The sequence below is a fragment of the Pyrgilauda ruficollis genome, unplaced genomic scaffold, assembly GCF_017590135.1.
Source record: "Pyrgilauda ruficollis isolate IOZ18807 unplaced genomic scaffold, ASM1759013v1 scaffold24, whole genome shotgun sequence".
Classification (NCBI taxonomy): Eukaryota; Metazoa; Chordata; class Aves; order Passeriformes; family Passeridae; genus Pyrgilauda; species Pyrgilauda ruficollis.
In genome coordinates, this window is record NW_024523648.1 from 7749277 (window position 1) to 7776830 (window position 27554).

At 42.5% G+C, this 27554-nt stretch overlaps 1 protein-coding gene across 4 annotated transcripts in view; it reads right to left on the reverse strand.

Moving 5' to 3' along the window:
• Positions 1-15572, reverse strand: part of IGF2R (insulin like growth factor 2 receptor) — a 57263-nt gene extending 41691 nt beyond the window's left edge. The window contains exons 1-4 of one of the 4 annotated variants that reach the window (XM_041469748.1): positions 15415-15572; positions 7542-7675; positions 2060-2184; positions 343-441 (exon numbers count right to left, since the gene is read on the reverse strand). In XM_041469748.1, coding sequence (XP_041325682.1) covers positions 343-441; positions 2060-2184; positions 7542-7675; positions 15415-15518 — 462 coding nt within the window. In that variant the 5' untranslated portion in view covers positions 15519-15572. Of the gene's footprint in view, positions 1-342; positions 442-943; positions 1041-2059; positions 2185-7541; positions 7676-8681; positions 8741-14908; positions 15302-15414 lie in introns of those variants that run through there. The other 3 variants (XM_041469750.1, XM_041469749.1, XM_041469751.1) reach the window with 3 other exon arrangements.
• Positions 15573-27554: the final 11982 nt, after the last annotated feature.

Below are 27554 nucleotides of genomic sequence, written 5' to 3' on the forward strand. Positions count from 1 at the left end.
ATATGAAGCCCTGTTAGAGTGTGGTGAAGTTTTTTTTACTTCTGGAAGCTCAAAGATAGACATTAAATTTAGCCTGATTAAAATGAGGCATCCAAAGCTAGACTCATTTGCTCCAGCTTTTAAAAGAGTTTTACTATAAACAACCACCCAATGGACAGAAAAAGTTCAAGAGTTATTTAAAATTCTCAGCTCCACCAACTTCCAACATTTATGCTTTACATGCCTGTGAAAAACATAAGTTTATGGAGGTTGTTCAGATTAATTTGGGGTGGGGGCAGGTAGTTAGAGTAAAACTGTCACATATGTGAAGAGTAACTTCTGCATGGATAGTACATAGATTACCTCTTTCGCAGGTTTAAACAAGTCTTTCTTGCAAGCCACAAAGGTCCTCCATTCAAAATAGTGCACACACTCTGTTGCTGTTACAAATTCAGGGGTACCCTATTTTAAGGAAGAAAAAATAATGCTTTGAAAAACACACTGGTTTTATTTTACATCTGTAGACATCATGAAGTTTATTCAAGAGATCAAGAAAAACAGAATACAGCATATCAAAGAACAAGGACATACAATTTCTTAATGGCACTCATTAACAGTAAGGTTGTTACATAACAGCTTTGTTGGGCCACTCGGGAAGATGCAGGACACCAAATCTATAGTCTGCACCAATACTCAACATATCCAGTCCTAATATTCAATAACTGTATTTCATTTTTTAGAAGTGTTCACTATACCAACTGATAATGACAGAAGCACCAGTCATATCTGCTTACTAGAAAGGAAGACACCAATAGAAATCCATATAATAAATAGGTTAACAAAGTGAGGCAATGCATGGTTTATCAGTTCCCTTTTATCCCACAGAAACAACTGATTAGCAGTCTCTGCTACACAGAAAGAATATCCCTGACCTGACCCATTTTTATAGGCTCATGTTACACACCTTAGTATATAATTCAAGATGGTTCAGGACTGGATGTTCAACTGAATGCCTCCCAGTGAAAAGACAACAATTTTTCACTTGGCTCTCCATCACCTCAGCTAGAAGCAGTTTAGCACACAAACTGATTACCTCTCTCATTTAACTCTGCCATAAAAGGGGATGAAACAAGTTGTTCCAGACACTATTACAAAATCCTTTTACTAGGTCACGAGATGAACTGAGCTAACCAGAAGAAGTCTGAAGATCAGTATGATCTGGTGTTACAGTTGAAATTGAGCAATAATTTTTCATTTAGTTTGAAGAGTCATCTGCTGAAACAGAACAAGAAGGATTTAAGTCTCTGCTGCACTGGCACTTTGTTTGAATTGGCTGGATTTCCAAGAGGGGGTGTGCAGTAGCATTGCCAGTGCCAAGAGCAGCACCAATAAACACTTCTCCTGAATACACAAATACGTGAACTGATCACAGTCCATAATGAGCTCTCCTATCTGTTAAGTGTGGAGGGTGTAACTCCAAAAGCACTTTGAAGTGAACTGCATGCATACAGGCCCCTAGAAACTTTTTGGGGATCTCCAATCACACATCAAACACATTCTCACAAACAACTATTTCCTCAGAAGCCCAGCTGGCTGTATAAGCACAGTTAGCTCAACAATGTGCAGACCAAGCCCAAGGCTTATTGCTGTCAACTATGCTGCCCCACAACAGAGGTCAGTCATTTTCTTCAATACTGTTCTATTAAACAGCCCTGCCATATCCACAGCCAACAATTAAACAACAGTTCACACTGTTATGGTACCCTGCATACTGTTGACTCATTCCTCCATATTAAGCTAATAAAATACTACAGTGCCAACCATGTAGAAACATTAAAGACAAAGAAGAGCCCATAACCAGAGCTAGAGCTGCAGACCTGCAACATTTTCTACCAGGACTGAATTTTGAAAGCCACAATAAATTATTACCTTTAACTTAACAGTAAAATGTAACTGGCTCTTCTTTAAGCTGTGAAGCTCAGTAATCAGTACATCCAAAAGTACAGCAAGTCTCTTTAAAAAGCAAGTCAGAACTACTTGTCATTTCCATTGAAGATAACAGCACATTATTTAGACTTACCAGTGTTTTCCCACACAGGAAGTTAATATTGCTTTGAATTTGGTGTTCACTGCCTTGCTGCAAGCAGTTACGTGTAGTGTTGAACTCCAGAAGACTTTCAGAAACTTTTTGCAAGGCTAAGTCACCTAGGGTTTAAAAATGAGAAGGTGGGGGGAAAAAGGGTGTTATAATGCAACACCTTCATAGAATCTCAACAGACAGGATCTAGTTTCAACCACTGAGCAGCACAAGACATACAAGTGCACTTGAAGACAGTACAACTAAAGATCTTTGTGGATTTTCTGATTTGAAAGATCAGATCCAAGTTAAGATAGTATTTGACTCTCTAATCACACTTGTACTTTCTTAAAGGTTTTTAGCAAACACTTTTTAAAATGAAAATACAACAGCAGGTGCTACTACAATCCAGTCACCTCCTTAGAAACAAGGGAAGCTGTTACCAACTAGGTTCAATCACAATTCACTCCTTCCTCCTACAAGTTTCTATTTATCAGTTTCTCAGCCTTTATACCATTTATAGCAATAGCATCAGCACAAGATGAGAGAGAGTCTATCATAGAAAGGTTTTTGCTTAGAAGGGACCCCTCTGCAATAAGCAGGGACATCTCCAACTCTATCAGTTGCTCAGAGCCCTGTTCAGCCCGACCTTGAACATTTTCAGCATGGGGCATCTGCAACCTCTCTGGACAACTTGTTCCACTGCCTCACCACCATCACCACAAAGAAATTTATTCCTTTATCTAGTCTGAATCTACGCTCCTTTGGTTTAAAATTATTACCTTTTGTCCTGTAACTACAGGCCCTGCTAAGTCCTCATTTTTCTTATAAGCCTCCCATAAGCACCAGGATGCTGAATAAGGTCTCCCTGGAGTCTTCTCTTCACAAGCTAACCAACCTCAACTCTCTCACTCTGTCTTCATAGAAGAGATGCTCCAGTCCTGTGAGCATTTTTGTGACCCTCCTCCGGACCCGCTCCAACAGGTGCATGTCCTTCCTGAGCTGAGGACCCCAAAACTGGATGCAGTAGCCCAGGTGTGGTCTCAGGAGAGGGAAAGGAGGGGCAGAATCAACTCCCTCGACCTGCTGGCCACATTGCTTTTGATACAGCTGGCCTTCTGGGCTGCACATTGCTGGCTCCATTAATCGTTAATCTACTTAATGAAGAACACACTGGTGCCCATGCACTGGCACTCTCTGCAGACAAACCCAGCACAGATCCACTGCCTCAATGCTAATTCTCCGTATCCCCCATCCCCTTTAGCACAGCTCACATGCTGCACGACGAGTAGGGGCAGCGCTTTGTCACTGCACACTGCTCTCCTCCCCAGCACTTGACAAGAAGGGGAAAGGTGGAGCACATTTCAAGTCATGCTGAGCACCAGCTCAGGCCACTGAAATGTTCCTGCTCAAGCCCATTTTGGTTAATATTAAACACCAACCGCTTTTAGACCTTACACACTAATTCCAGCCTGGGGGTTTTTGTTGTTTTTTTTGCTTTGTTGGGGTTTTTTTTTTGTTTGTTTGGGTTTTTTTGGTCTTGTTTTTTAAAGAAGTAGATTTTAAGTCTGCCATGAGTTTGGTTTGAACTACAGAAAATGCTATAAAGTGTGAACATGGATCAATTTCCCCCTTTCCATTTCAGTTTATGTCTACACTAGGGAGAAAGCAAGTCAGATCTGTAATCATTGCAGATAGCAGCTTTGTACCTAGGCCAAATGTTGTTTCATTTTAAAAAACACACTTGTAGGAACTTCGCCAAGCCTCACTTAAGGCAAGGAAAACTACACTGTACCCACATAATACAGCCTAGAGAACAGAAGGGGAGCAGAAGTCAAAAAACTGTGCAGAAAGATCATACATGTGGTTTGTGCCTTTTTTATTTCCTGTATTATCAAAAGGCCATCTTCATGTTCTACAGCTTCCAGCACTGATGCTAGCCCAAGTGCCATGCAGCTGTCTTAAACCTAAGAGCTACATTCTGCTTTGAGAGCATGAGTGTTACTTATCACATGATTGTTTAGAAGATACTGTCAAGGTGTCCTCTTTTCTTCCTCAGATTAGCAGAAGGAAGCCAACACAACTTTCTAGGCAAGAGATGTATATAGTAACAATATGCACATGACTTAAAACCTCTCCAGTTATAAATGCATACAGCTATAAGCTCCCATTTAGCAGGGAACTTATGGCTGCACCATCTGAGGACTTTGTGCTCTGTAAGCACCAGCTTCTCTCTGTGCTAAAAACAGTGCATTGTGTTAAAGGCACTTCTGAGCTCATTCCAATTTTCTCAGTTAAAGTAATATTCAAGAAAAAACAAGTTCAGCCAGTAAATCTTGTTTACTACAGGCCAACACATATGCTCTCTTCCCCTTAACATGCTTACAATTAGTCTGGGAACTTGCTAAAAGTTTTAGTAAGCCTCTTCAGAGGCACATGCCTCGTCACACCCTTGCTCACAGGGCAAGGAATATCAGCCCCTCACATGATCAGCTTCCTTCCCACAGCTGCAACCACTTTTACTGTAGCATCGACCTCCCTCTACAATCATCACTCATGTTTCTTCATGCCTTCAGAGACATGTTGTTTCCACAAAGCAACACACTACAAATCAGCTAGTACTGTTCACAAAAATTAGCACCAAATACTTCATATTACACAGTTGTGCTAAATTCAGTACCAAAGGCACTGTCCCCAACATTTTCTATTCATTGACTCCATCTGTTTAGCTACTTAGCAGGAAAAAGGCACTCATGGAAGATATCTAAGAAATTGTCCAGAATAAAGTGGCTTTTAGGTGGCAGCTATCATTTCATGTCCACTCATCCTACAGCAGCTGGACAAAGTGCACATTCCACGATCAGATTAACAGACACTTAAAGTAATATCTCCATTTTCTAGAAGCAGTCCAAGTACAGGGCACATGAGTCACTAGGTATCATGGCAAGCTGAGAAGTTAAGTAACTACCATGTCATTTCCATCGTCACTGACGTTCATGAACTAAACATCTGCCTATCCTTGAAAATTTCTAGGATTAATCAATAAAAGTGCAGAGGAGAGGCCTTTGGGATCTCCATGCAAACCCTGGTACATCACTGACACACAGTTAAGGTTAGCCACAAGGCTTGTCTGGGATACAGGCTGATTACTGCCACAGAGCATATGGCCTAAACACCCCTCAAAGCTGGGAGTAACAGTCCTACAGCTGTCGTCCCTTGCACAGATAATATTTAAAAAACAAAATAATTGCTTGCACTGCGGTTTTGTTTTTTTTTTTTTTTCCTGAAAGAATTAAGAAGAGAACTGATTAAACCCATATTTGAAGAAAGCTTACTACTTAACAAAATTTATCAGTTGACAAACTGCCCTTCTTCCCCCAAATAAATGTCCTTCATCGGCCCACAGCTTTGGCATACAGGTTACCTCATGCCATCTGGACTGCTTGAAAACAAGTATGTGGTTTAGCTGGTTTAGGTAGCCAGGAGTCTATACCTCCCTAGACCTGGATCAGAGAGATTCCTCTTTCCTCACTAGGAGTGATTTCTTTTTTTAAACTTTTTAACAAACAAGTTTGATCACCTATTAGCATGATCTAAACTCAGTGTGATGGTGATGAAGCTTCAAGGCATTTAGAGGCATGAGCAAGAACAAAACTTGGACAATTTGACCAATAGAAAAAACCAAAATTCAATGACAATGTTAACTGTTCACCTTGTTTTCGCACTTTATCGCAGGGTAGTTAAAAATATCTCACTTGAACAAGATTCATGGCTTAACCTTTGAAAGTCATTTCCAACTGCCCTGGCAAGACCACAGTATATCTGTTGCTAAATCCTCTTCCACTCAGAAGCACAGAGGCACCTAGGAACTCAAGGTTTCCATACAGAGGAATATTTGATACTGCTCAGTCACCACCCAGCTCTGTTTGCCCTTCCTCTCTCCACAAAAAGTGTGGAACAAAACCTACACAAGCCTCTAGCTCTCACACTTCCCTGTGGAGAACAGACTTCCTCAATCTCACTCCACCTGCCACATTCCAGCCTCACCCAAAGCAGCAAGTTAAAACAGACACTCAGATGCTGCTTTCTTTTCTAATCCATAGGCAACTGAAGCCTCAACAGCATATGAGCTGAGACCCCCATCAGCAGGAAATAAAAATGTGTTGCATTCCTAAAATGTACAACAAGAATAACAGCATCAAGTGCTCTAATATGCCATACTCCTCAAGAGAAGATGCCACACTACATGCAGTTGCAGTTTGAATACAAATGCAATCTAACCAGTCATCCCAGAGAACTCTGGAGCCTGAATATATCTTTATTCATGCACTCGGTGATTCTGTAAGCCTGGTTCCCAGCATTACCAGCTTGTTTGAAAAGGACTCATGGAGCATTGACTGAAACCAAAGCATCTCTACTTTGAGATAGAGAGGTGTGGGGAGAATGAAAGCTGACTAGCTGCTGTGCATTGGCATACAGATGAGAAACACTTCCTCCTCACCACATTCTGGCAGTTCAAGCTCAGGCAATTCAATGAAGAATCATAGCTTCTTTTAAGAGCTGTCTGGCAAGATTGGCAAGCACGTTAAATCAGATTTCAGATCTCCAGATACTATGAAGAAGTCTGAAGAGATATTGCTCTTCAGAACACTATTATTTTATTCTTTTAGAAGTTACAGTCAACTATGAGAAAGCCTCTTGAATAATACTCATATATTATTGTCTCATTAGCCAAAACGCAAAGGCAACCTTGAAAGTGACAAACATCCATGAAAATAAATCACATTAACTTATTAAAAAAATACTGTTCAGACCACAAGGTGCTTCTGACTGATGAAATCACGTGTACATGTACAGGAATACGTCAGTTTCATATTTAGATCAGCATGCACAAGTCTGCCTCTCCTCAGAATACCAAGGACATCTGTGAACTACTGAAGCTGACACCAGCTTTCACAAGTGTAACCACAACCAGAGAACTGCATGTAATTAGTTTCCTTTCTGTGTGGAACAACTTGAAGATGACACCCCAGACACTTAGCAATACTCCCAAGATTGCATTACAATGAGCAACCTGCCTCTGAACAAAGATCTGACATTACATCAGGCTAGGCTGAATATACTTTAGAGCTGTAACTCAACCTCTATTCTGTGTTCAGTGTTTACAAAGTTGTGCACAGTCCATACCCTGACAGAGGTAGATGCACTATTGTCCTGGAGGTAGCCTTGCATACTTACACACTAAATTACACTTAACTAGAGCATAAAATCCATTTCACTGTCCCATAAAGTCATTATCTACAATAAGATCATGTTTTACCAAATCTCCCTAGTAAATCTGCAAAAAACCAAAGTTTTACACAGTTCCAAGAGGGGGCCGGGGGGAGTGGAGGGAAATCTTTGCTAACACATCAAACTTTGCAACAGTTATAAGACCATCCATTAACACGGTTCTGAACTACCTACAAGACACTTACACACTTACCTACAGACAGATGGGTATTCGTCTTGATGTCATACGCACAGACTGCACTTGCCGTTCCACACTCTTCAACACCAGAACAGAAATTTATTTTATAAAGCACCTTTTTGTCTGCATCAATTGCTTCCCAAGTGTAACTGAAAAGACAAAAATGCCTGTGAGTTGGTATTCGAATTGTCTGAATTGCATCCCATCTAGATACCAGTCCCAGAAATAACCAAGTTAAAGGCTAAGAGCACCACTAACTTAAATTTCTATTCATTTTCTGTATTTGTAAATGCCAGAAATAAATGCTATTTTGTTGGGACTAAGAGCAGAAGAGATTTAACCACTTGTGGAATGTAACAGGGAGTCCATTTTTCCTTGTCTTGAACACCCAATTATCCATTGTTCCCCACCAAATCTCTATGAAGGCCACCCTGACTAAGGATGATCACCTGTGAGATGTTATCCTTGACAGCCCGATAAATTTCTCAGATGACTTTGGCAGGCCGGACACTACTGCACCTTAGTGTTCTGCCCAACAACAGTGGAAGAAGTGCAAAATCTAAGTGGAATAGAGCAGCAGAATCCCCCAGCTTCAGGGTCAAAATTGAGGTTGAGTCTTACAGTACTCAGACCAAAAGATGCTAACAGGTCCCCCAGCTTCAGGGCCAAAATTGAGGTTGAGAGTCTTACAGTACTCAGACCAAAAGATGCTAACAGTGCTTATTAGGGCCCAGCTGCACCTTTAGGCATTACATATACATCAAAAGCTGGAAACCAAGCAGAGCTATCCTCAAGACACTCAGTGAAAGATCACACTACCTAGCTACAGGCCTATCAGAAAGCCAGCTGTCTAAAAACTGGAAAAGGAACATGAAGCTCAGGTTAAATATAACCAAGAATAAATCTGAGTAACAGTAGAAAAAAAATCAAATGCAGCACAGTTCAGAGGCAGAGCAAGGATTCCCTCCCCTCACAGCAGGCAGTATGACTGCAGTGAAATGTGGCCAGTTGCATGACACAGCACTGTTCAGTCTTGAGGCAGGCTCAGGTCATGTAGTCTACAGCCAGGAGCTCTTTAGACAGCCTGGCTTACTATCAGGGTGCTCTGGCCAAGCTCTGTTAAAAATGCACAACTCAATAAATGTTTGCTGTCACCTTGGCTCCGCTATCCCTCTTCTGGCACTGGCAGCAGCCTGCATCTTCTGGACACTTGATTTTTGCAACATAACAGATCCCCCAGCTGCCTTTCTATTCCAAGTGGAAACTTCAGTAGGATTAATACACACTCACCAACACATCAGAAAACTGAGGACAACACAGTGACGTATTAGGCATTCCTGTTATTTAAAACTCACACAAAAATTAGTGCACCTATCTCACCCACAGAAGCATTTGTCTTAAAGTACAAATCTCAGTTGATAAGAAGCTTCACCCATCAGGTTTGCTTGCCTTAATCTCTAGGTCATAAGTGTTGCACCACTCAGCATTATCATACTCCAGATTCCCCCCAGGAGGAGACACCATTCCTGTTCAGCTCTGAACTCCAGTCCTTGGATGAGAAAGGGGCAACAACAGTTCAGCTACTTTATTTTAAATTTTAAATCCTCTGAGAATTCCTTTCAAACCCAGTGCATCCCATATCTAATCAAAGAGCCAGCAGTAAGATATCACATACTTTTCCATTTTAATTACTAACTACAGGGCTCTTGGATTCCCTGTACTACAGCAGCCATGTTCAATTCAGACTGCTGATGGCTGGAACAAGTTAGGGACAAATACGAGAGTGTTCTCTGTGAACCGAAAAAACAAATCAAGTCTTTCTGCATTAGCATAATATTATATTTGAGCATATATAATATATATTAGTATGACATTATATTTATAGCCTAATACCAGGGTAAAAAATAACTTGCCAGGTATTGAGTCATACCCAAAGCATCAACAGAAGTATGTATTCAAGGACTGTGTCTCAATCCTAGACAAATACTTGCCATTATTCTTTCCTCATAAGCTGGCAGACCTGACCTTTTACAATCATACTGATTAGTTCTCTCAGCTAGTCTATTGCATTTCTGAAGTGGATAAAGGCAATATCAATGCAGGAGGATGATGAGAATTTAGCTATGGTACAGAATAACCAAAGTTCAGCAATGGAATAAAGCTTCTCAACACACACACAAAAAAAGAAGTTAGAAAAACTTGACTATCTTCAAGAGCTCTGAAAACAGCAAGAGACTAAAACCAAAGCTGGTTTTACATCCAGGAAAAAATGCATTTCAATCCAAACCAAATTTCTTCACAATGAAGCTCCAGAAAGTTAGCATTTCTCAAATTGAGAACTGAAAATTTCTGAAGGGCTCCGGTAGTCCTTTTTTTTTTTTTTTTTTTTTTTAACTGGTTTTGGAAGATGACAAAAAGTTAATATATAATACTAAGGCACAATCTTTTTGATCAAACTGGGGTGTTCTTCAGTGTGTTGTGGGTTTTTATAGAGACCTTACAAGCTAAAATCTATTGGTGAATGGAACAAGAATTTAAGTCCTTCACACAACAGAATTATCACTCTGAGATTAAGGTTTTGCTTTTCCAGTTCAATGTTATGAAATAGAGGAAATCAGCATCTTCAAGTCAGTTCACCCACAAGCCAGAAGCAAAACAGAAACAAGATGTGCAGCTTACAGAACAGAAGCAAAGCAGCCACTGAAGCCAGACCTTCCCTCTGCCCTGTAACAGGCCCCTGGACAGGGAAGGTTGAGGAATCCTTCAAAACAGGTCTGCACAAAAGAAATATGAAATCCAATGTTCAATCATGTTCCAAACCACAACTTCAGGGGCGCATTAAAGTGAAAATCAGAGTAGTATTACTTTCATGGATGTTACAGAGACTTCTATTTTTTCTAATGTGTGGGAGGAGCAAGGTGGGATTTATTCATTGCAAGTAACAGCAGCCCAGATGTAGCCTAAGCAGCTGTTCTCAGAGAGATGCAAAGTACTCTCACAGTAAAAGCAGGAATTATTTCGCACACAAGACTCCAGGCATTAAAATCAGTACCTGGGAATAGTTTCAAGTTGCATATGCTCTACTTTCCAGTAAGATGACCTCTGTACTGCAATCCATAATGGAAACAACCTGTTGGCAACCACATTGCCCATCCTGACCATGTGAGTCACATGAACTGGCTTCCTCCAGCCTGCTCAGCACTCGCCTCCACCAGTGGTGATGCCTGATGTAATCACCTCTTTGCCAGGGCCAGACGAAGTTATCTTCTTTGAAGGGCTTAAGCTATCCTGCTTCAATGCAGTTGAGCTAGTTTAGGGAGCTGTTATACCAGCACCTTTAAAAAGCAACAGCCACGATCGTGGGGTGGGGTGTGATGCATCCTCTGATCCAGGGGGCTCAGTACAGATGCTACCTTGCAGATTAAACCATTCAAACAGCCGTTTCTGGAGCAATTCAAGGTCAGGGCTCAAACATGCTGTCTGCCCTGAATAAAACTGCCAAACAGTTATTTTTGCTGAAACCACAATGCTTGTTTTCTGATAAACCCAACTGCGAACTACCCCACAATTAAGGGATGAAACATACACCACCCACATCAATGCCCCCAGGGCAGGCTCTCCTGTCTCCTGCCAGCTTTGCTGGCCCGAGCACCTGACACAAGCTGGGCTCAGGGACTGTCCTCTCTCAAAATTAACTCAGCAAAAACAACAGGTGCATGTGCATGTGTGTGGAGGGGGACTGAGCCTGGCCAGCTCCCTGTCTGGCTCACGGTGGTTTCTGGCCATACACCAGTACCAGGAAGCACAGAAGGAGGCAGGGCCAGCTCAGACCACGGTCAAAAGCGGTTGTGCAAGCAAGGTCCAAAAGAGTTATTGGGTATAACCCTGCCTGCAGGTCAGCCTTTTCAGCTACCTAGCATTGTTCTTGAGACACTGAAGCAATCACATGAAAAAGAAAATTAATCTACTTTTCAAGCAAGCTGCAACATCAAATGAGAGCTCTGCTTTTTTTAACAAATCAAAGAAGCAATATGAAAAAAAATCACATGAGAAAGGGAAAAGCAAGCCCAGTTCACTTCGTGATGAGCAGCTGAGGTACGGAAGTCAAGCAAGGTGCAAAAGGCTAACTCCTGTCACAGCAAGTGCATCCCAACACCAGAGCCACTTTGAGGCCTGAGTGCTAGGGAACCACTTCAAATCAGCAGAGCACCAGAGAGACTACTGCCACCAATCTCCAACAATATTTCAAGCTTTTTGGCTCTCAAACTGTTACCCAAGGGATGACTGCTGGGAAGAACAGCGCACCCTGCTCCAAACGGCTGTAAAGCACAGTCGCAAAGAATCATGTGTTTCCTCTCAGGGGAGCGCACTGAAATAGCTCATTTTGCTGAGGGGGTGTTACACAGACGACCTGGCAGAGAGACAAGGCAACCTACGACCACAGAGCTGGAAAGCACATCCACATGTGATTATGCAGCCACACGGTTTTGTGCCCAGATGCTTCTCAGCTATTAGAACACTGCAGAGATTAAACGAGTATCCAAAGCTCTTTACCAGCAGTTTCAACCAGCACAATCTCGGGCAGACAAGATCGGGAACAATTTCCATTTACAGATGGCCACTGTAAATTTGAAGCTTGCAGCTCACCTGCCACAGAAATCACTATTAGATGTGACTACCCTTTTCACACGAACGTGTACAGTAAAGAAATCTCTGTCAATGCAAGCTCTCCTTACAGAAAATGAGAGCTTGAACAGCACAAAGTACAGCCACCACTGTGCCTCAAGAGCTTTTTAATGCATCCCTACCCATGCATAATTCTGCTCTAGATCACCCGTCCCCTTTTCCAGCTGCCACGCACACTGTGTATCTTCAGGCAAGTTTTCTTGCGTGTGCATCATGCATGACAGCCTCACAGCTACACTACAAGATCTTCTGCTTTTTGCATCCAGAAGACATTTGGTCTTTCATGCTGCACTCTAAACTACATCTCCTACACCATTTCAGAGAATGCTTAAGAAAAGGGGTGGTAACCTGAAGTTTAAGCATGCAAAAGCTACAGGAGGTGGCTCATGTGCCGAGAAATCACATTCAGACACTACAATGGCAGCTTCCCAGGCATGTGACACAACCATTCATGTTGGTATATAAATCCAGTAATACTTTATTTATGACATCTCCCACTTAAATATGTCAAAGCACTTAATAGAGCTGAATGAGTGCACCCAAAGGTCACCTCTGTACTCAGCATGTGCTTCTTCACCAAGGCCAAGCTTGGGGTTTCAAACAGCACAGATGAACACAGTTGTGGTTTCACAACAAAGGCTGAAAAGACAGTTTTGAATGAGCAGAAGTGCAGGTACAGCCAGCTGTAGGAATTGTGTTAAAACTACGCATTTAACATAAAATAGAATTGACTTACAACCCCAAAATTTGGAGTCTGTGTAATAGCAATCCTGTGTTATACAGCAGTTTGAGATTCCCTGACATCCACAAGTCAAAAAATCACTGAAGTTATGCACCAGCTCCTATCCTTGTAAGGGGACAAAAACATCATCAGTCATTAAATCACCTCTCATCCAGGATAGATCCTCAGGCAAAACAGCCCACAGAGGAGGCAGCTTGTATTTGCTGTTCTACCATCACATATTCTGCATTTTTTTAAGAAAGAAAGGAAAATTACACAGTAACTTTTTTAGTGTTACGTAGAAGGTGAACACAAATTGTCAAGGTTTCTTTTGAAGTAGATGGACTTAAATAACATGTCACAAAATTAATTCTGACTCCAGAATTTTTCCTGCATCATAACATGAAAGATATAAGGGGAAGAAGAAAAACTGGGAGAGACCGGGCTGGCCAGTAACTTCCTATATCCAACCAGTTCCCTGTACTCTTTCCCAGGTACTCATACTGCAGCAATCCTGGAGAAACCTCTACACAGAGGATAAAAAAAGAATTCCAACTGCAAGTCACATGACAGCCACAGTCAGCTGCCGGAGCACACAAGAACAAAGGAGAAAGCATAACAAAATCAGTGACTGAAGCCATGCCATTAGACAAAGTTTCAGAGAATGAAAGCTTTTTTTTCTTTCCTGAGACCATCCAAGCATAGCAGCAGTAAGGCTACACAAAACAAACAACAAAAACCTCCAATTCCAGTTTAAGTAGCCTCATGCCGCAGTTCTTGCGCAAAACAGTTTTGACACCTTTCCTCCTGCCTGCCAAACAGCTTTCCTACTCTTACTTAAAGGACAGCCAGTGCCTCTTCTAAGCCCCAGCAATTTCCTTCTTAGCCCACCTTCTGACACTCACACACCAGATGCAACAGCTGCTGCAGTTTCACCAGCCCTATTACACAAAAATCCAGGACACTGTTTTCTTGACAGCTGTAAAACAAATAAAAACCTTGTTTTAAGCCAGTACAAAAATAGGTTGGTCAGGGCCTTGTCCTGCATACCAACACTGCAGCTTTTGGCTGAGAAATCCACCAGTAGTGTGTTTGCCTTGCCTGCATCATTCCTCACTTGGTGTAGTTTTCTGGCAACTGTACCCGAGAAGAAACCTCTGAGCTTCATGAGGACTTCCTACCTATCAGAGCTCAAGTTCTTTTTTTTTTTTTTACCCATTATGCATTACTGGACATAAGTTCTTCAAAGCAGTTTTTTCCCCACCATGGCACAACAACAAATACATGCTTTTAAAGCAGTCCATCTTAAAAGGAAACCCTGCTGATTGTGCTATCTGCGTGCAAATTATTTCCACTTGCCAGTAACAAAATGAAACCAGCTGAAGTAATTTGCATCCAAAATGAGACTGCATGTCTCTCCACAGCACTCTCAAATATTCCTCTAGTCACAGACACACAACAAAGCCAAGAAGAAAAGGGAAAACAAACCAAAAAAACTAAACAAACAAAAAAAACCACCACCAACAAAAATCACTCATCAAAGTAGTAAATTCCCTCCAAAAGCTACACAATAGTGTCTCAATTCTGCAATTAGGTTGGTCATCTGACAAAACCACAAAACCAATCTGCCACCCTTATGGGTTATTCTTGAAACCCAACCCACTTTTTTCCCCCTTTTTTTCATCATTTAGGAATATCATATCCTGATTCTGCCAGGTGGAGAGCCCATTCCCTCCAGCGATCCAACCTCTGCCCTTAATGCTACATTCACCCTACTACACTGGTGCCTTCGCAGTTACACTGAGTGAAATAGGTTCTTGTATGTACCCTGCATATTCTGGCCGAATAATTAAGAAATTCAGACTGGCAACACATTGGTGCTATATTAAATTCACGGCTAGAGCACAAAAATGTCAAGACACGAATAAAGTTGACATCTCCACGTCTTAAGTTTCCCAAAGCTTTCTCAACCCACCTGTAAGTAAGCGAGTGGCACATGGTGATATCCTTAGCAAGAAGCCAACTCTCAAGTGACATCCCTTCCAAACCAACAACACTTCGTGCTTTTCAGACTACACCGACCACAGGCGCTTTGCACAGCGCAAGTCTACTCGTCCTCTCCCCCGCAGATTTCCTGTGTGTGCGGAGATCCACGCAGACAGGTCCCGCAGGGCAGCGGCCCCTCAGGCCCCCGGCCCTGCTGCGCCTTCGCCACGGACCAGCCTCGGCCTCACGCCCGGGGACACGGCCGCCGCTTCCCCCGAAGCTCCCCGGCCTGACTCTTCCCGGGACGGGCGATCAATAGCCCGGGGGCCCCAATACCCCGGGGGCCCCAATACCCCGGGGGCCCGTGCCCGCGCTGCCGAGTCCCGGTGCTGCGCTCCCGCGGAGGGCAGGAGCGGCACGGGCACCAAGATACGCCCCCCCTCTTCCCGCACCCCCCGGTACAGCCCTTCTGCACCCGCCCCAGCGGCCGCCCACCTGCACAGGTCCTGGTAGGGCTCGGGGAGCGCGGCGGCGGCCGCCCCGGCGGGCGGGAGCAGCGCCAGGAGGGCGCCGAGCAGCAGCGCGGCCATGAGCGCCATGGGCCGGGCTGCCCCGGGACGTCAGGCGGGCCGCCGGCGCGTCATGTGACCGCCGCGCGCCCCCGCCCCGGTCACGTGAGCGCCGCCATGTGCGGGCACGGCGCTCACGTGGTGCGCGCCGCGCTCCCACCGGCCCGTGCGGCGACACCGGGACACCCGGCACATCGGCACACCGGGACACCGGCACACCGACACATCGGCCCTCCGCGACACGCGGACACCGGCACCTCTGTCCCCGGGGCTGCTGTCCGGCTGGCTGAGGTGCGCGGGGGCTCGCCCTGTGGGGCGCACTGCCCCTGGGTTGGAGTGACCCGGAGCGTGTCCTGCGGAGGGCAACAGAGATTAAGGGAGCGGAGCAAGTGTTAACAAGGACGGGCTGAGGGAGCTGGGCCTGGAGAAGAGACCTCGGCTATAGGTGCCTTAAGGGGGAGTGCCGAGAGGGTTTTCCAGGCTCTCCTTGTTGTGCCCTGCAGTAGGACAAGAGGCAACGGGCAGCAACTGATGCAGAGGAAGATCCTGCTGAACATGAGGGAGAACTTCTTTACTGTGCGGGTATCACCACTGGAACAGGTTGCCCAGAGAGAGTGTGGGGTCTCCCTCACCGGAGATTCCCTCAGTGGAATGATCTGTACACAATCCTGTGCCATGTGCTCAGGAACGACCCTACTTGAGCAGAGTTTGGGCCAAACGACCCACTGTGGACCCTTCTGACCCGAACCATGCTGTGATTGTGTGCCGTGGTGGTTGAGTCAAAGGAATGATGTTGGGGAAACATTAAGTGGGGTTTTGAACAAGTTATTCAAAACATAGAGTGAAATCTTGTGAGACATCAGGAACCAAAACCCATTAGGGATGAAGGCTGAAGAGGCAATGACAGTGGTTTGTTGCCTGGCTGTAAGAATTATTACTGCAGCAGGGAGGCCGGTGTGGTGTGGAAATTGCCCCTATTTCAAGCCGAGGGCAGGAGGGGAGGCTTGCACAAGGCAGGATGTGAAACACACACTGTCCTACCTCCACTGCCTCCTGGCCTACGCAGAAAAGTGATCCAGCCTGGAGCTTGCATTGTTATTTTCAGGATTTAGCAAATTTTAACTGCAACTTAAGGATTCAAAAGAGGGAATTAATTAGCAGTAAATTTTTATGAAAGTGTAGTTAAGAATAAAAGCACCTTTGAGAGTGGTAAGAGGCATAAGAGTGGGAGAGAGAGAAAACTAAAAGTTACACTCATTTAACAAACAGCTGTCTTATGTGAAGAAATCCTGTTCTCTAATTATGAATGCTTTCCAAAAGCCATTTGCACAAAAAAAACCAAAAAAGGCCTAAAACTGAGATAGTTTTTCTTGCCCCATTCCCTAGCATGCATGAGAATGAGCACTGAAGATCTGCCTCTCAGGCAGTTCAGTGTGGTTCCAGGCTGCCGTGATCTCCTTTTCCTCTCTTTTCTCTCAGATGCAGCCCACCTCTCAGGTAGCATTAGCTCTGCAGCAGGGCACGCAGCTGCCTGAAGATGCTGCTCTGGCTGAAAGCTGGCGTACTGTTCTGATTGTTTTGTGCAAGTTTGCAGCTGGACCTGTCACCTGACTGACTAGGCTCGATGCTTATCTGCACAAACACCTCCAGAAGGGGCAGAGGAACTGCAGAAAAAGAATTATTAAAAGGGACTGAGTAAATGCTATTGTCCTCTACAGTTTTCTACTGCAGTGTAATGGAATATTGTCAATTTGTTGTCTTTTATTCAGCCTTCAATGTATTCCTGAAAGTTGCAAATGTGATTACCCAAGAATCCCTGTTGTCTGCTTTTAAGACTCCAGCCTGTATAGTTTAAAGAGAGGCTTGATGACACCAACTCAAAGGCTCAAAAAGACAAAAGCAGTTGACAAAAAAAAAAAAAACTAGATCTGTTATTTCTGTGGTTATGTTTCTTAAACTTTGCTGCTCTGCTGGCAGGACTGGCATCACTCACTTTACACACAGTGCAAATAGAAAAGGCTTGGTGGAAATCCTGTCTCGGCCTACCAACTTGAATTAAAAATGTGTCAGCCAGGAAGTTCACTGCAGACAGCAGAGCAGGCAGACATTCTGTAGCTCCTGATCTTTCTAGCTACCCAGGTTTCTGCAAATAGGGCTTTATCCCTGAAATTTTCTTTGTGTAGGTTTAAAAACCTGAGTGCCTCCACTGAAAACAATGTGACAGCTCGCCTTGTAACATTAAGAATACATATAATTATTGCAGTGTCAGGGCCTGGCAGTGCAGAAACAGTTAATTTTACCAGTTATCTGGTAAGAGCTAACTCAAAGTTGCATACTGGCAAAAGAATGAAGAAGTTTAGAGTGGCATTCTTCACTCTTTGTACTGCTGTGAATGCTTAGGCCTCTGTATTTGCACAAGACTTCAGAGAAGTTTCTTTGCATACAGAGGAAAGTATGTGAACAGCTATCTAGCCAGAAGGAAAGAAATTGAAATACCCGGAAGAAAAATCACAGTTAGAAAGGAAAAGGACCAAACCAGAAATTCTTCTTTTTTCTGCTGTGCTAATACAGAAGAATAAACCTAACAATGAACCAATGATGCAACACAGCAAGGGTGCTGCAGAAATACTGAAATACACAATGTAAGTGCAAATATCTTTAAAATAAAATGAAGTAAAAGTTTGCGAGTTCCAATCATGTGACTGTTTCCATTTACTACATATTTTCCTTAGCCTTTATAATCTGGTGGATGCAGCAGTTCTCTCAAGATTCATGGACTTTCTGCCATGCTTAAAGCTAGCTATATGCAATAGAAATTGTTAGGACCTATGTGTCAGTCATTTTTGTATCCTAAACTATATTTTGCAAATAGCCCATAGGAATATGCCATTCTGAGTATGATTTATAAATAATAAAGTAAATATTTACCTCCCATGCTTAAGCATACTGGCATCTCAGCTAATCATGTACCATGACAGAGTGTTAAAATATTCTGAAATTATGTACTTGTCTTATTCTTACCTTTTCCTTTCCCTCAGGAGAAATTCAGCACGATGGCTGCTAGTTATGTGGAGTAAATCCCAGTGCACCTGAAAGCCATGCTGCAATTTCCATGTTGTGGATGGTTTTCAGTAGGCACAAGTGTCATGAATAAGTGATGGATACACAGGTCCTCCAGGATTCTTCTTTTCATCTTGCCAGGTGTCAAATGTCCCATCATTTTTTGTTCTTCTGAGTCACAGTCTTGCTTCATGTGGCCACCATCAGCTGTGCAGGTCAGAGTGGCTGAGAGGCAGCTCACTTTTATTGTTAGTGTCCCAGTTCCCTTTAACACTCACATCTGATCTCTATTTTTTTCAGTAATGGGAAAAAAAATTCAGCATCCAGAGCTGTTTTTACATTTGATTGTGGGAAATTCCTTATCCTGTGAGGTCTGGACATTTTCTTTCTATCTGTCTGTAAGCTACATTATCTTGAAGTAATTACTTTTATACTTCATGGAAGCTTCATAAGGCTCTTCCATGGAGCTGTACAGTTTTTTCAGAAAGCACAGATGTGCCATTCACTGGCTAGTTACCTTTTCTTTCCTGCTCTCTTGCTTGCTATACTATACTTCAGTCTTCTAATATTACTCCCATTGCCATTACTTCTAAATGCTCCTTTTTGCTGCTTGTTTCTAATGCTCCCTCCTTCTTTCTGTTCTACATCTGCTCTCCTTAGCATTTTTAAAGGCAAGCTCTCGATAAGAGCTACCTTCTGATTTGTTGTGATGAATTATCCTTCTTTATAACAAAAAAAAAAAAACAAAAGAGTCCCTGATGACCTTGTTTTGCAGACTTAGGTTTAGGCTTCCCAATGCAGTTAGGGAGATAATTAATGACATTTCCTAATCTAGATGGTGCTGTTCAATGACACTGTAAAAGAACGTCAGCTTTGTCTGAACACTTTGACTTCATGTGAAATCTTTGTCTTGTTGGGAAAGTCCTTACGTGCTGTACTCGGTGTTTGCACCAAAAAGGGCACTGTTTTGTGCTGTGGCTTAGAAGGTTAGTGTTGATAATACAGAGATGTTTTGGTTATTGCTGAGCCGGGCTCACACAGCATCAAGGTCTTTTCTGCCTCTCACCCCTCCACCACCACCGAGAGGGCTGGGGGTGCACAGGGTGTGGGGAGGGGACACAGCCGCGACAGCCAAGCCCAAGTGACCACAGGGATACCCCACACCACACAGCATCATGCTCACATGTGGAGCTGGGGGAAGAAGGAGGAAGGGGGCGATGTTTGGGGTGACAGTGTTTGTCTTCCCCAAAGTCACTGTTGCACATGATGCAGCCCAGCTTTCCTGGGGATGGCTGGACACCTATGGGCAGCAGTGAATGAATGCCTTGTTCACTTTGCTGGTGATGTGGCTTATGCTTTCCCCATTAAATTGTCTTTATCTCAGCCTACAAGTTTTCTCACTTTTACCCTTCCAGTTCTGTCCTGAAAGAGAGAGCAAGTGGCTCATGGGGCTTGGTTGCCAGGTGGGTCTAAACCACAGCACTAACCTAAAGCTGGAAACAGCTGTGGATCCTTGGCTGGAAGAAGGGCAAGCTGGTGCAAGATGTGTAAAGACCACTTTTTTACGATGGCAGAAACCTGCAGGTACCTCGTGCGGAGCTGAAGTGAAAAAATTAATCATCTGGAAGTCTTACTGCTTCATCATGTTTTATTTTTATTGTAAGACAATAGGCAATATTTCTTTTTTTTTAATTCAGTAGTTACTTCACCTAATTCAGTAGTATTGTGTAAGGAAATATGTTGTCGTCTGTTCCTTCTTGATTGTTACAAGGTATCTGATAAATTTCTGCTTTGCTGTATTTTTCCTGGTTCTTTGTAATGAGAAATTACAAAGAAAAATAAATTCTTCTTTCCCATATAGCCGAAGGGCACTGAAATAAAAATGCTATTTTCATCATCACACTTAAAAATTAACAAACTTCATACACAGCAGAGAAATTACCAAATTGGTTTTGTTTAAAGCATCAAGGCTCAACCTACATTTTCTTTCTTCCTAGTCCTCTTAGGGGAAAAGAACTGAGCAGGAAATTCCTTGCATAATGTGATATTTGTAGAGGACTAAAATATGTGGTATACCTTATTCAGGTGATTCTTCTATCACCCTGCCTTGCTAGAATTTATTGATATATTCTGATGATACATTTATATATTCTGTCCATGCATATATATTTGTTTTTATAGCCTCATTCATAAATAGGTTTAGGCCAGTATTAAACTTCTTCTGGGCATGCATTTTATTTCCATTATGTTTGTCTGTAAAACATTTTAAGATATCTGAAGTAGAAGAAAGAAGTTTACAAATTAACTTAGAAGAAAAGTAACAATCTGGGTTTTTTTAATAATAGATACCACATTGCCCTGGATGTTTTATATTCACAAGTTGTAGAAGGAGATAGGGTAGAGAAAAATAAGTACCAGTGTATACATGAAGGCCCAGGTAAGCCATTACAGTATTGAATAAATGGTTCAATTAGAGATTCACATTAGATCATAAAAACCAGTTGCACATGTGGATCACAGGACAAGAAGGAGATCTCCATACTGCACAGTTTTGGATCTGTAATGTTGCCATCTGAATCTGTGCAGTTATCCAGATTTTCCTTGCCTTTTTTCAGTCAGAGCCAGAGTAAAATGAACAGAAAGTGTACAAATATGATAGTGAATGTGCTAAGAAATATGTATCAGATAGACATGGAATGACAACTGTCTTGAAGAGTTTTCTGGCATTTTTTCATGAACTGACATGACATTTAAAGATATGATAGATGTTACAGTGGGGAAGAAAATCTTTTGGTTCACCCTTACTGAAGTGAATAAACACCATAGTGGAAAAATTGCTAGTAATAAATACTGATATTATCAGATAGTTATTGCCTCAGCAGCTGAAATAAAGTAATACCAGGAAATGCCATGTGTGTTCTCGTCCAAAATAGGATAGAAAGTTTGTCCCACACAAGAGAGAAAATAGTTTTCTTTGTGTATTATTTGTCTTAACTTTTACCTTCTCAATGTTCTAATGTGTGCTCAAGCCTCAGAGCCTGCTCTCTGAAACAGGTGTTGGAGCTTTCTCAGGAGCTAGCAGTAATTTGTCTTTGAAGCCTTCCATAAAACTAGTTGGAGGGATTTTCTGTGTCTTTTCTTTCTCATCACTTCACACAAAGCAATAATGAGGAGACTGACTGAGTTTGATGATAGGCAGTGATGCTGAAAGCTTGTTGAGTCCTTTGGGCAGTGTTTGGTATCCCAGTGCTGCATGATGAGGGACATGATGCCATGAGTATGGCCAAGAGAAGAACGTGATGGCTGCAGTGACTCTGAGCAGACAGGGTAGGAGGCATGAAATCCACGGAATTGTACAAGCTTTATGTGAATGATGAAGCTGGAGGGAAGTATGAGTGGAGTGCACAGTAGGAAACTCAGGGTGAATAGAAAGTTGGGAGATGCATGGTGTGTATCTCACTGTGTCTGCCCAGGGAGTTAAAACAGCTGTGCTGTAGGCTGGAAGTCTCCTGCCACAGGGATTAAACAAGGGAGAGCCCACAGGATGGCACATGCAGCGGCTGAATGGTGCTTTGGGAGGTGACATAAATCCAGATACAGAAAAGCACAGAGAAAAGTTTCTCCTTTTGAATGCTGCTAAGAAACAGAGGCCAGTGTTGTACTGAAATGCTATATATGCCAACAGATAAATGAACCAAAAGAGAGGTGATAATATTAAGAATAGTTATTGAGCAGAGCTATATTTACAGAGGACCTCAGCCAGGCCAAGATTAGCAATAGAGATGTTTACTGTTCAGGCACTGGTCTGACAGGCTCTGCCTGTCCCCTGGCTAAGGGCAGGTCCATTCCAAGCCAAGCCCAGCAAAAGAAAAAAAAAAAAAAAAAATTGGCCAAAACAAAAATTACTGGTTGTATATATTTATTTTTACAAAATAATTACATTTTGCTGTAGTATATAATTGAGTACAGTCATTGAACTTAGCATATGTGGTCATCTGAAATACTTGACTTGTAACAAAGAGAACTTTTTTCCTATAAATAATATAAAAAAGTTATATCTGAAACACATAGTCACTCTTTGAGTTAAAATATAAATCCAGATAGACCAAAGACAACATGAAACATAAAGCACCCTCCTCTAATGCATTAAGCAAGTGGAGTTTTTTTCTAAGACAGAAGAGTGATACCAAGGTGTTCACTCCATCTCCTGCACGTAGCTGTTAAGTTTTACATCTCTTTGAAGACTATACCTAAAAATACTGATTCTATGAATATTTTAATTTATTCTTTACCTCAAAAGAGTAACTTTTAACTGTTAAAAAAATAATAACTGCTGTTAACTTTTATCATTATAATTGCTATCTATTTGCTATAATGTCCACTTTTCTAGAGCCATATTTTTTATAGAGCAAATTCTTAACAGGAGAAATGAATAATTAAACGTTACTCCAATTCCAGAGATGCTTTGTGTCCAGAGGAAAAAAAATGTGTGCTCTAAGAGAAAAAAAAATTGGTTGCTTTGTATTGTGTCTTGCTTAGTGGTGTTAGAATGATGGAATCCAAGTAAGAATTTCATTCTCCTATTCCTGAATACACTCCTTCAGAATAACCATAAAATACTTCTATGAAGGTGTTGAAGACAGAAAATTCATATGGCTTCCATGGAGGTCTGATGTTTTTGTTGAAGAGAAATCCATTGAAAATTACCAAGTGTAAAGATTTCTAGACCAAAGTGTTTCGAGCTGATAACTGTTGAAGGCTTGGAGAGGATGAGAAAGAAGCATGATATGTGTTTGCTCTGTTCCTTCTCCTCTGTAGGCATCTGCTTGGGAGCACTACTGGAGACAGGATTTGGGACCAGATGGAAACAGCCACAGCCACTCCCTCCTCTTTCCTACCCTTCATATTTCTGAAGCAAGGACTCTAGAAATCCTTAACTAAACCAGCAGCAGGTCTAATCTTGTGTATTTAATGAGGCAAGAGTCCAGTTTGGAGAAAAAAATAGGTTGCAATCATATAATTAAAAATGGAATGTTATATGCAAGGAAGAAGTATTAGAATCATGCAGGCTATCTCAGTACCTCTAATTTGAATTCAAGGTTTTGCACCTGTAATACTTTGTTTGAATGTGGATCCTGATGATTCATCTTTTAGGCTTGTGTGAGTCAACTGGAGAAGAAAATAATTCCATGTGGACATCACACAAGTGCTGGGCAACCAAATAGAAAGCAAACTGGCTTTTCAGTTGGGTGGGTATCTAGAAACCCTGTGTAGTGGATTTTAATGAATTATTTCTGCATGGACTTGGGAAGAGAAGCAGCAGGCACACAAATGGCAGGCAGCATTGTATGGTGTGAGCTGCACACAAGCTCGCACTGACTTTCTGCTTTCCCTTGACCTGCTACCATCTGAAAGTACCTTCTGCTGGCCAGTACCACCACTGTGACATCTGCTCATAAAAACCAGTGTGTGGATCACACTCTCCCTGAGACATGGCACAGCAGGAGGACTTGAGGAGTCTCTCTGAGGTGCATGGGGAGTCAGACAATGTATCTAGGGTTTTTGGAGGACCCTGCAAAGGAACTGTCCCTCTTACCGTCACTCCACAGAGTAGCCTGAGTCATTTTACCAGGGGATGCCGAGGACTTGTGGATTGTTCTCGTGCTGGGAAAGGGAGGTTTGTTGTTTGCAGCAACCAGTACAACTGGGAAGCATTTCAGCTTCCCTTAGAGGATTTCCCAGGGTATCCTCCAGGCTAGAAGTAAACTGGGCAGTATCGTGTTCCTCACCTCTCTGCCCTTGTTGTCACGAGGACTGTTCACAAAGTCCATAACTCACAAAGTCTGTGAGTTATAGAGGAAAGCTGCTGCATAAACTCATCACATCATTTTGGGCCTGAAACAGTAGCCTGACCCATATCATCCTCTCCACCCAGGGAGTAGCTACAAGAGAAAAACTCTTCTGTGTCGAGGAAAGTGACCTCTCCTTGTATTTCTTAGTCACACTTTTACATCCCACAACATTAATTAGTATCAAGTTGATCAGAAGCCTAGTAAAGAGCATTTTAACAAAGCAAGCTCTATACTGGACATTATTTTCCTGAATAATTCCTTGTCTTGACAGCACAGCAAAATTACCTCCTTATTGCCCCAGAGATAACCAAGAGATAGTTGCTGTTCTGGAGTGCCTGTAGTGCAAATGTGAAAGCACAACACTGGAGGCAAAATAATACAACTCTCATTTTATAGGTAGGAAAGAAAAAGAATGGCACAGAAAAATTAGATGCCAATACTGCATTAAAATAGAACCCACATCTCGAAACTCTATAGCTAGTACTTGACCTGCAAGACAGCCTTTCCTGTTCTGCACCACTAAAGAGTGCCTAAAACATCTGATCTGCACAGTGGTATTTCAGTCTCTTCCACAGCTGCAAATAATTTTTAAATATGCAAGCTGGTGGAGAATCACATCCTTGTTGTGCAACATTGTCACATTTTCCCTGTCTTGGGGTTTTGGGTTTTTTTAATCATGGAATCATGTGTGTATTAGTTCCCCTTGTACTGCAGCCTGTCTGCACAGAGAACAGTCACCAGGTGCTATGATAAAGAAGGAACATCCTAAGTTATTTTTATCTATCCACTGGGAAATATTAATAATCTTTCAACTGTTAGATATTCATTCTTGTTTGTCCTTCTGGATGTTCATCTCATGCTGAGTGTTAATTTTGTTGCTCTGTGAACTGATCTATGGACCATTGTCCAAAATCTGAAACATTTGGAAGCATGGCAGGTGAAAAGGGGTAAGAAGCTAAAAGTCCTAGAGCACCTCTTCAGCTCACAAGCATCCCGATTGCCCCGCTGCATGTTATTGCCTCTGCAGATCTACTGCCCTGGCTGCATGCATGGTGATCCTTAACCCAGCCTGTTGTTAATAATCTGGATATGTTTAAGCACTGTAAATCATATGCCTTACCTCACCTGAATCACTCTGAGAGAACTGGGTTACATGCGTGGTTACAGCAGAAGCATGTGTTGAAGGTGCTTCCTACAATGTTGCCCCTCTCTCTGGTTCTCTGTGTGATTATTGTAAAGGGTTTTGAGGTAGACAACAGCTTTAAAGGCAAGTCTGGGGTTGTTTTGGTGGGGGCTAGATCTACGCTAGTATTTAAGTTTATAGCATTCATCAGGGTTGACAAATTGCCCAACAGTCCCCCAGCCCTCAGCAGCTGTGTGCACACACATGACACAGGTATGTGCACATCATACTCACTTTTCCCCCTGGCCCTCCCTCACAAGGTCTCCCTCACAAGGTGTCCACAGACCTCCTTGCCCTCTCCTGCACTCCCCATCGATGATGGGGTGCAGCTCAGCTCATGTGTCATTGCAGCAGCACAGAAGATCTGTGTCCAAAGAGAGAAGCAGATTCCACTCATCTACTGCCAAAACCAGTAGAGGTGACAAGCCTGGGACTGCAGTTTCAAAGACAAAAACTGGGTCAGGGAAGGGGCTGTCATAGATAAAGGTTTTGATGGAGTGAGGGACTCAGGAAGATGTAGGAGTAACCTCTTCCTTCTCCCGAGTCTTCTACAATGACACATTGAAACACTTTAATGTAAGGAGGAAGGGGCACGTGTAGAAGGAGCATTTATCGTTCTGAGATCTCTTTTGAATTCCCATCCAATCCTCTGTCTAAACCTACAATCTTTCTTATTCCAGGACTGGCAATCTTTCAACAAAGGAGGGGTGGGTTGTATTTTTCTTTCCCCAGTTAGCTATTAAGTGTGCCAATGGAAACTTGGCGGGAAGCTGAAGATGCTGCTTTTGCTTGTGGAGGGAGGTCTCAGTTCCTGCTGAATTTGGAGCTCCATGGGGGCCAGAAGCAAATGTGTGTCTCTTTGGAAGCGCCACAGTGCTCTGACTGACAAAATCTGCCATATTCTGTGTGATCAAGCTCATCTGACTCCATCATATCTTTCCTACTGCCCACTGCACTCTGCAGCTTAGCTGTAGTTGGGCAAGTGACCCTGGGAAGTAAACTCCACAAAATACCAGCTCCAGTACCCTGGCATACAACAAAGGGAGGCAGGCAGCTGGAAAAGTGTGGCTGGTGTGTAGCTCCAGTCATCCAGTATGAGGCACCTTTCCTTTTTCTGTTTTTCCAAAATTTGTTGTTATAAAACAGAGAGGCCACACAGAGGATATATATTCTCCAAAGAAGAGATAAATACTAAGTATATGGCTGGGACAGCAAAGGTTGGGACTGACTTTCTCATAGACTCCTTGAATATCTAAACCTACAGGAATGCTGAAATTTTGGGGATAAGTCTGCCCCACCCTTCATAATTAGGGCAAAAGCCCTCTGTGAGTTGGCAACATCCCTGTGTTGCCAGATACTCCTATGTGTCAAGTACTGAATTATCCAAGGACCCAGAGACATCTCGGTGTCAGTGGAAATTATGCAACATATACTTTGAAAACAAATTCTGAAGTTTAACAACAGATTAATTAGGCCATTTAACACATACTTGAATGTCTTGCTAGATCAAAGTTACACCCTATGTGCTTGGCTATGTTTGGGGACTTACTGTCATACGTGGACTTCTTCCTCTGTTTCCCCCAGGGAGCAGCTCTTTTGCGCACTTAAACAAGCTAGAAACAGTTGAAATTAAATCCCAGTGTGTAACATGAATCCAGTGTTTTGTGGGTTTGACTTTTAAAAATGTGAACGCACACAGGCCCTGATGACTTCAATAGCATTTATCGGTGCTTTTATAAATGTCACACTATTTATAACACATTTCTGTGTCCTTTTTTTATATTCTCTGTTGGCCTATCTGTTTTTCACTGTGATATCTTTGATTGGTATAGTCACATCAAGATGTAGCATGTTTTTGAATAATTAAGAAAATACAAATTTGAAAAAAAAACAAAAACAAATAAAAGTTATCTTTATTCTAGTCCATGTTTTTCCATTGCTCAACCATTAAAGATTAACCATGCCATTTCA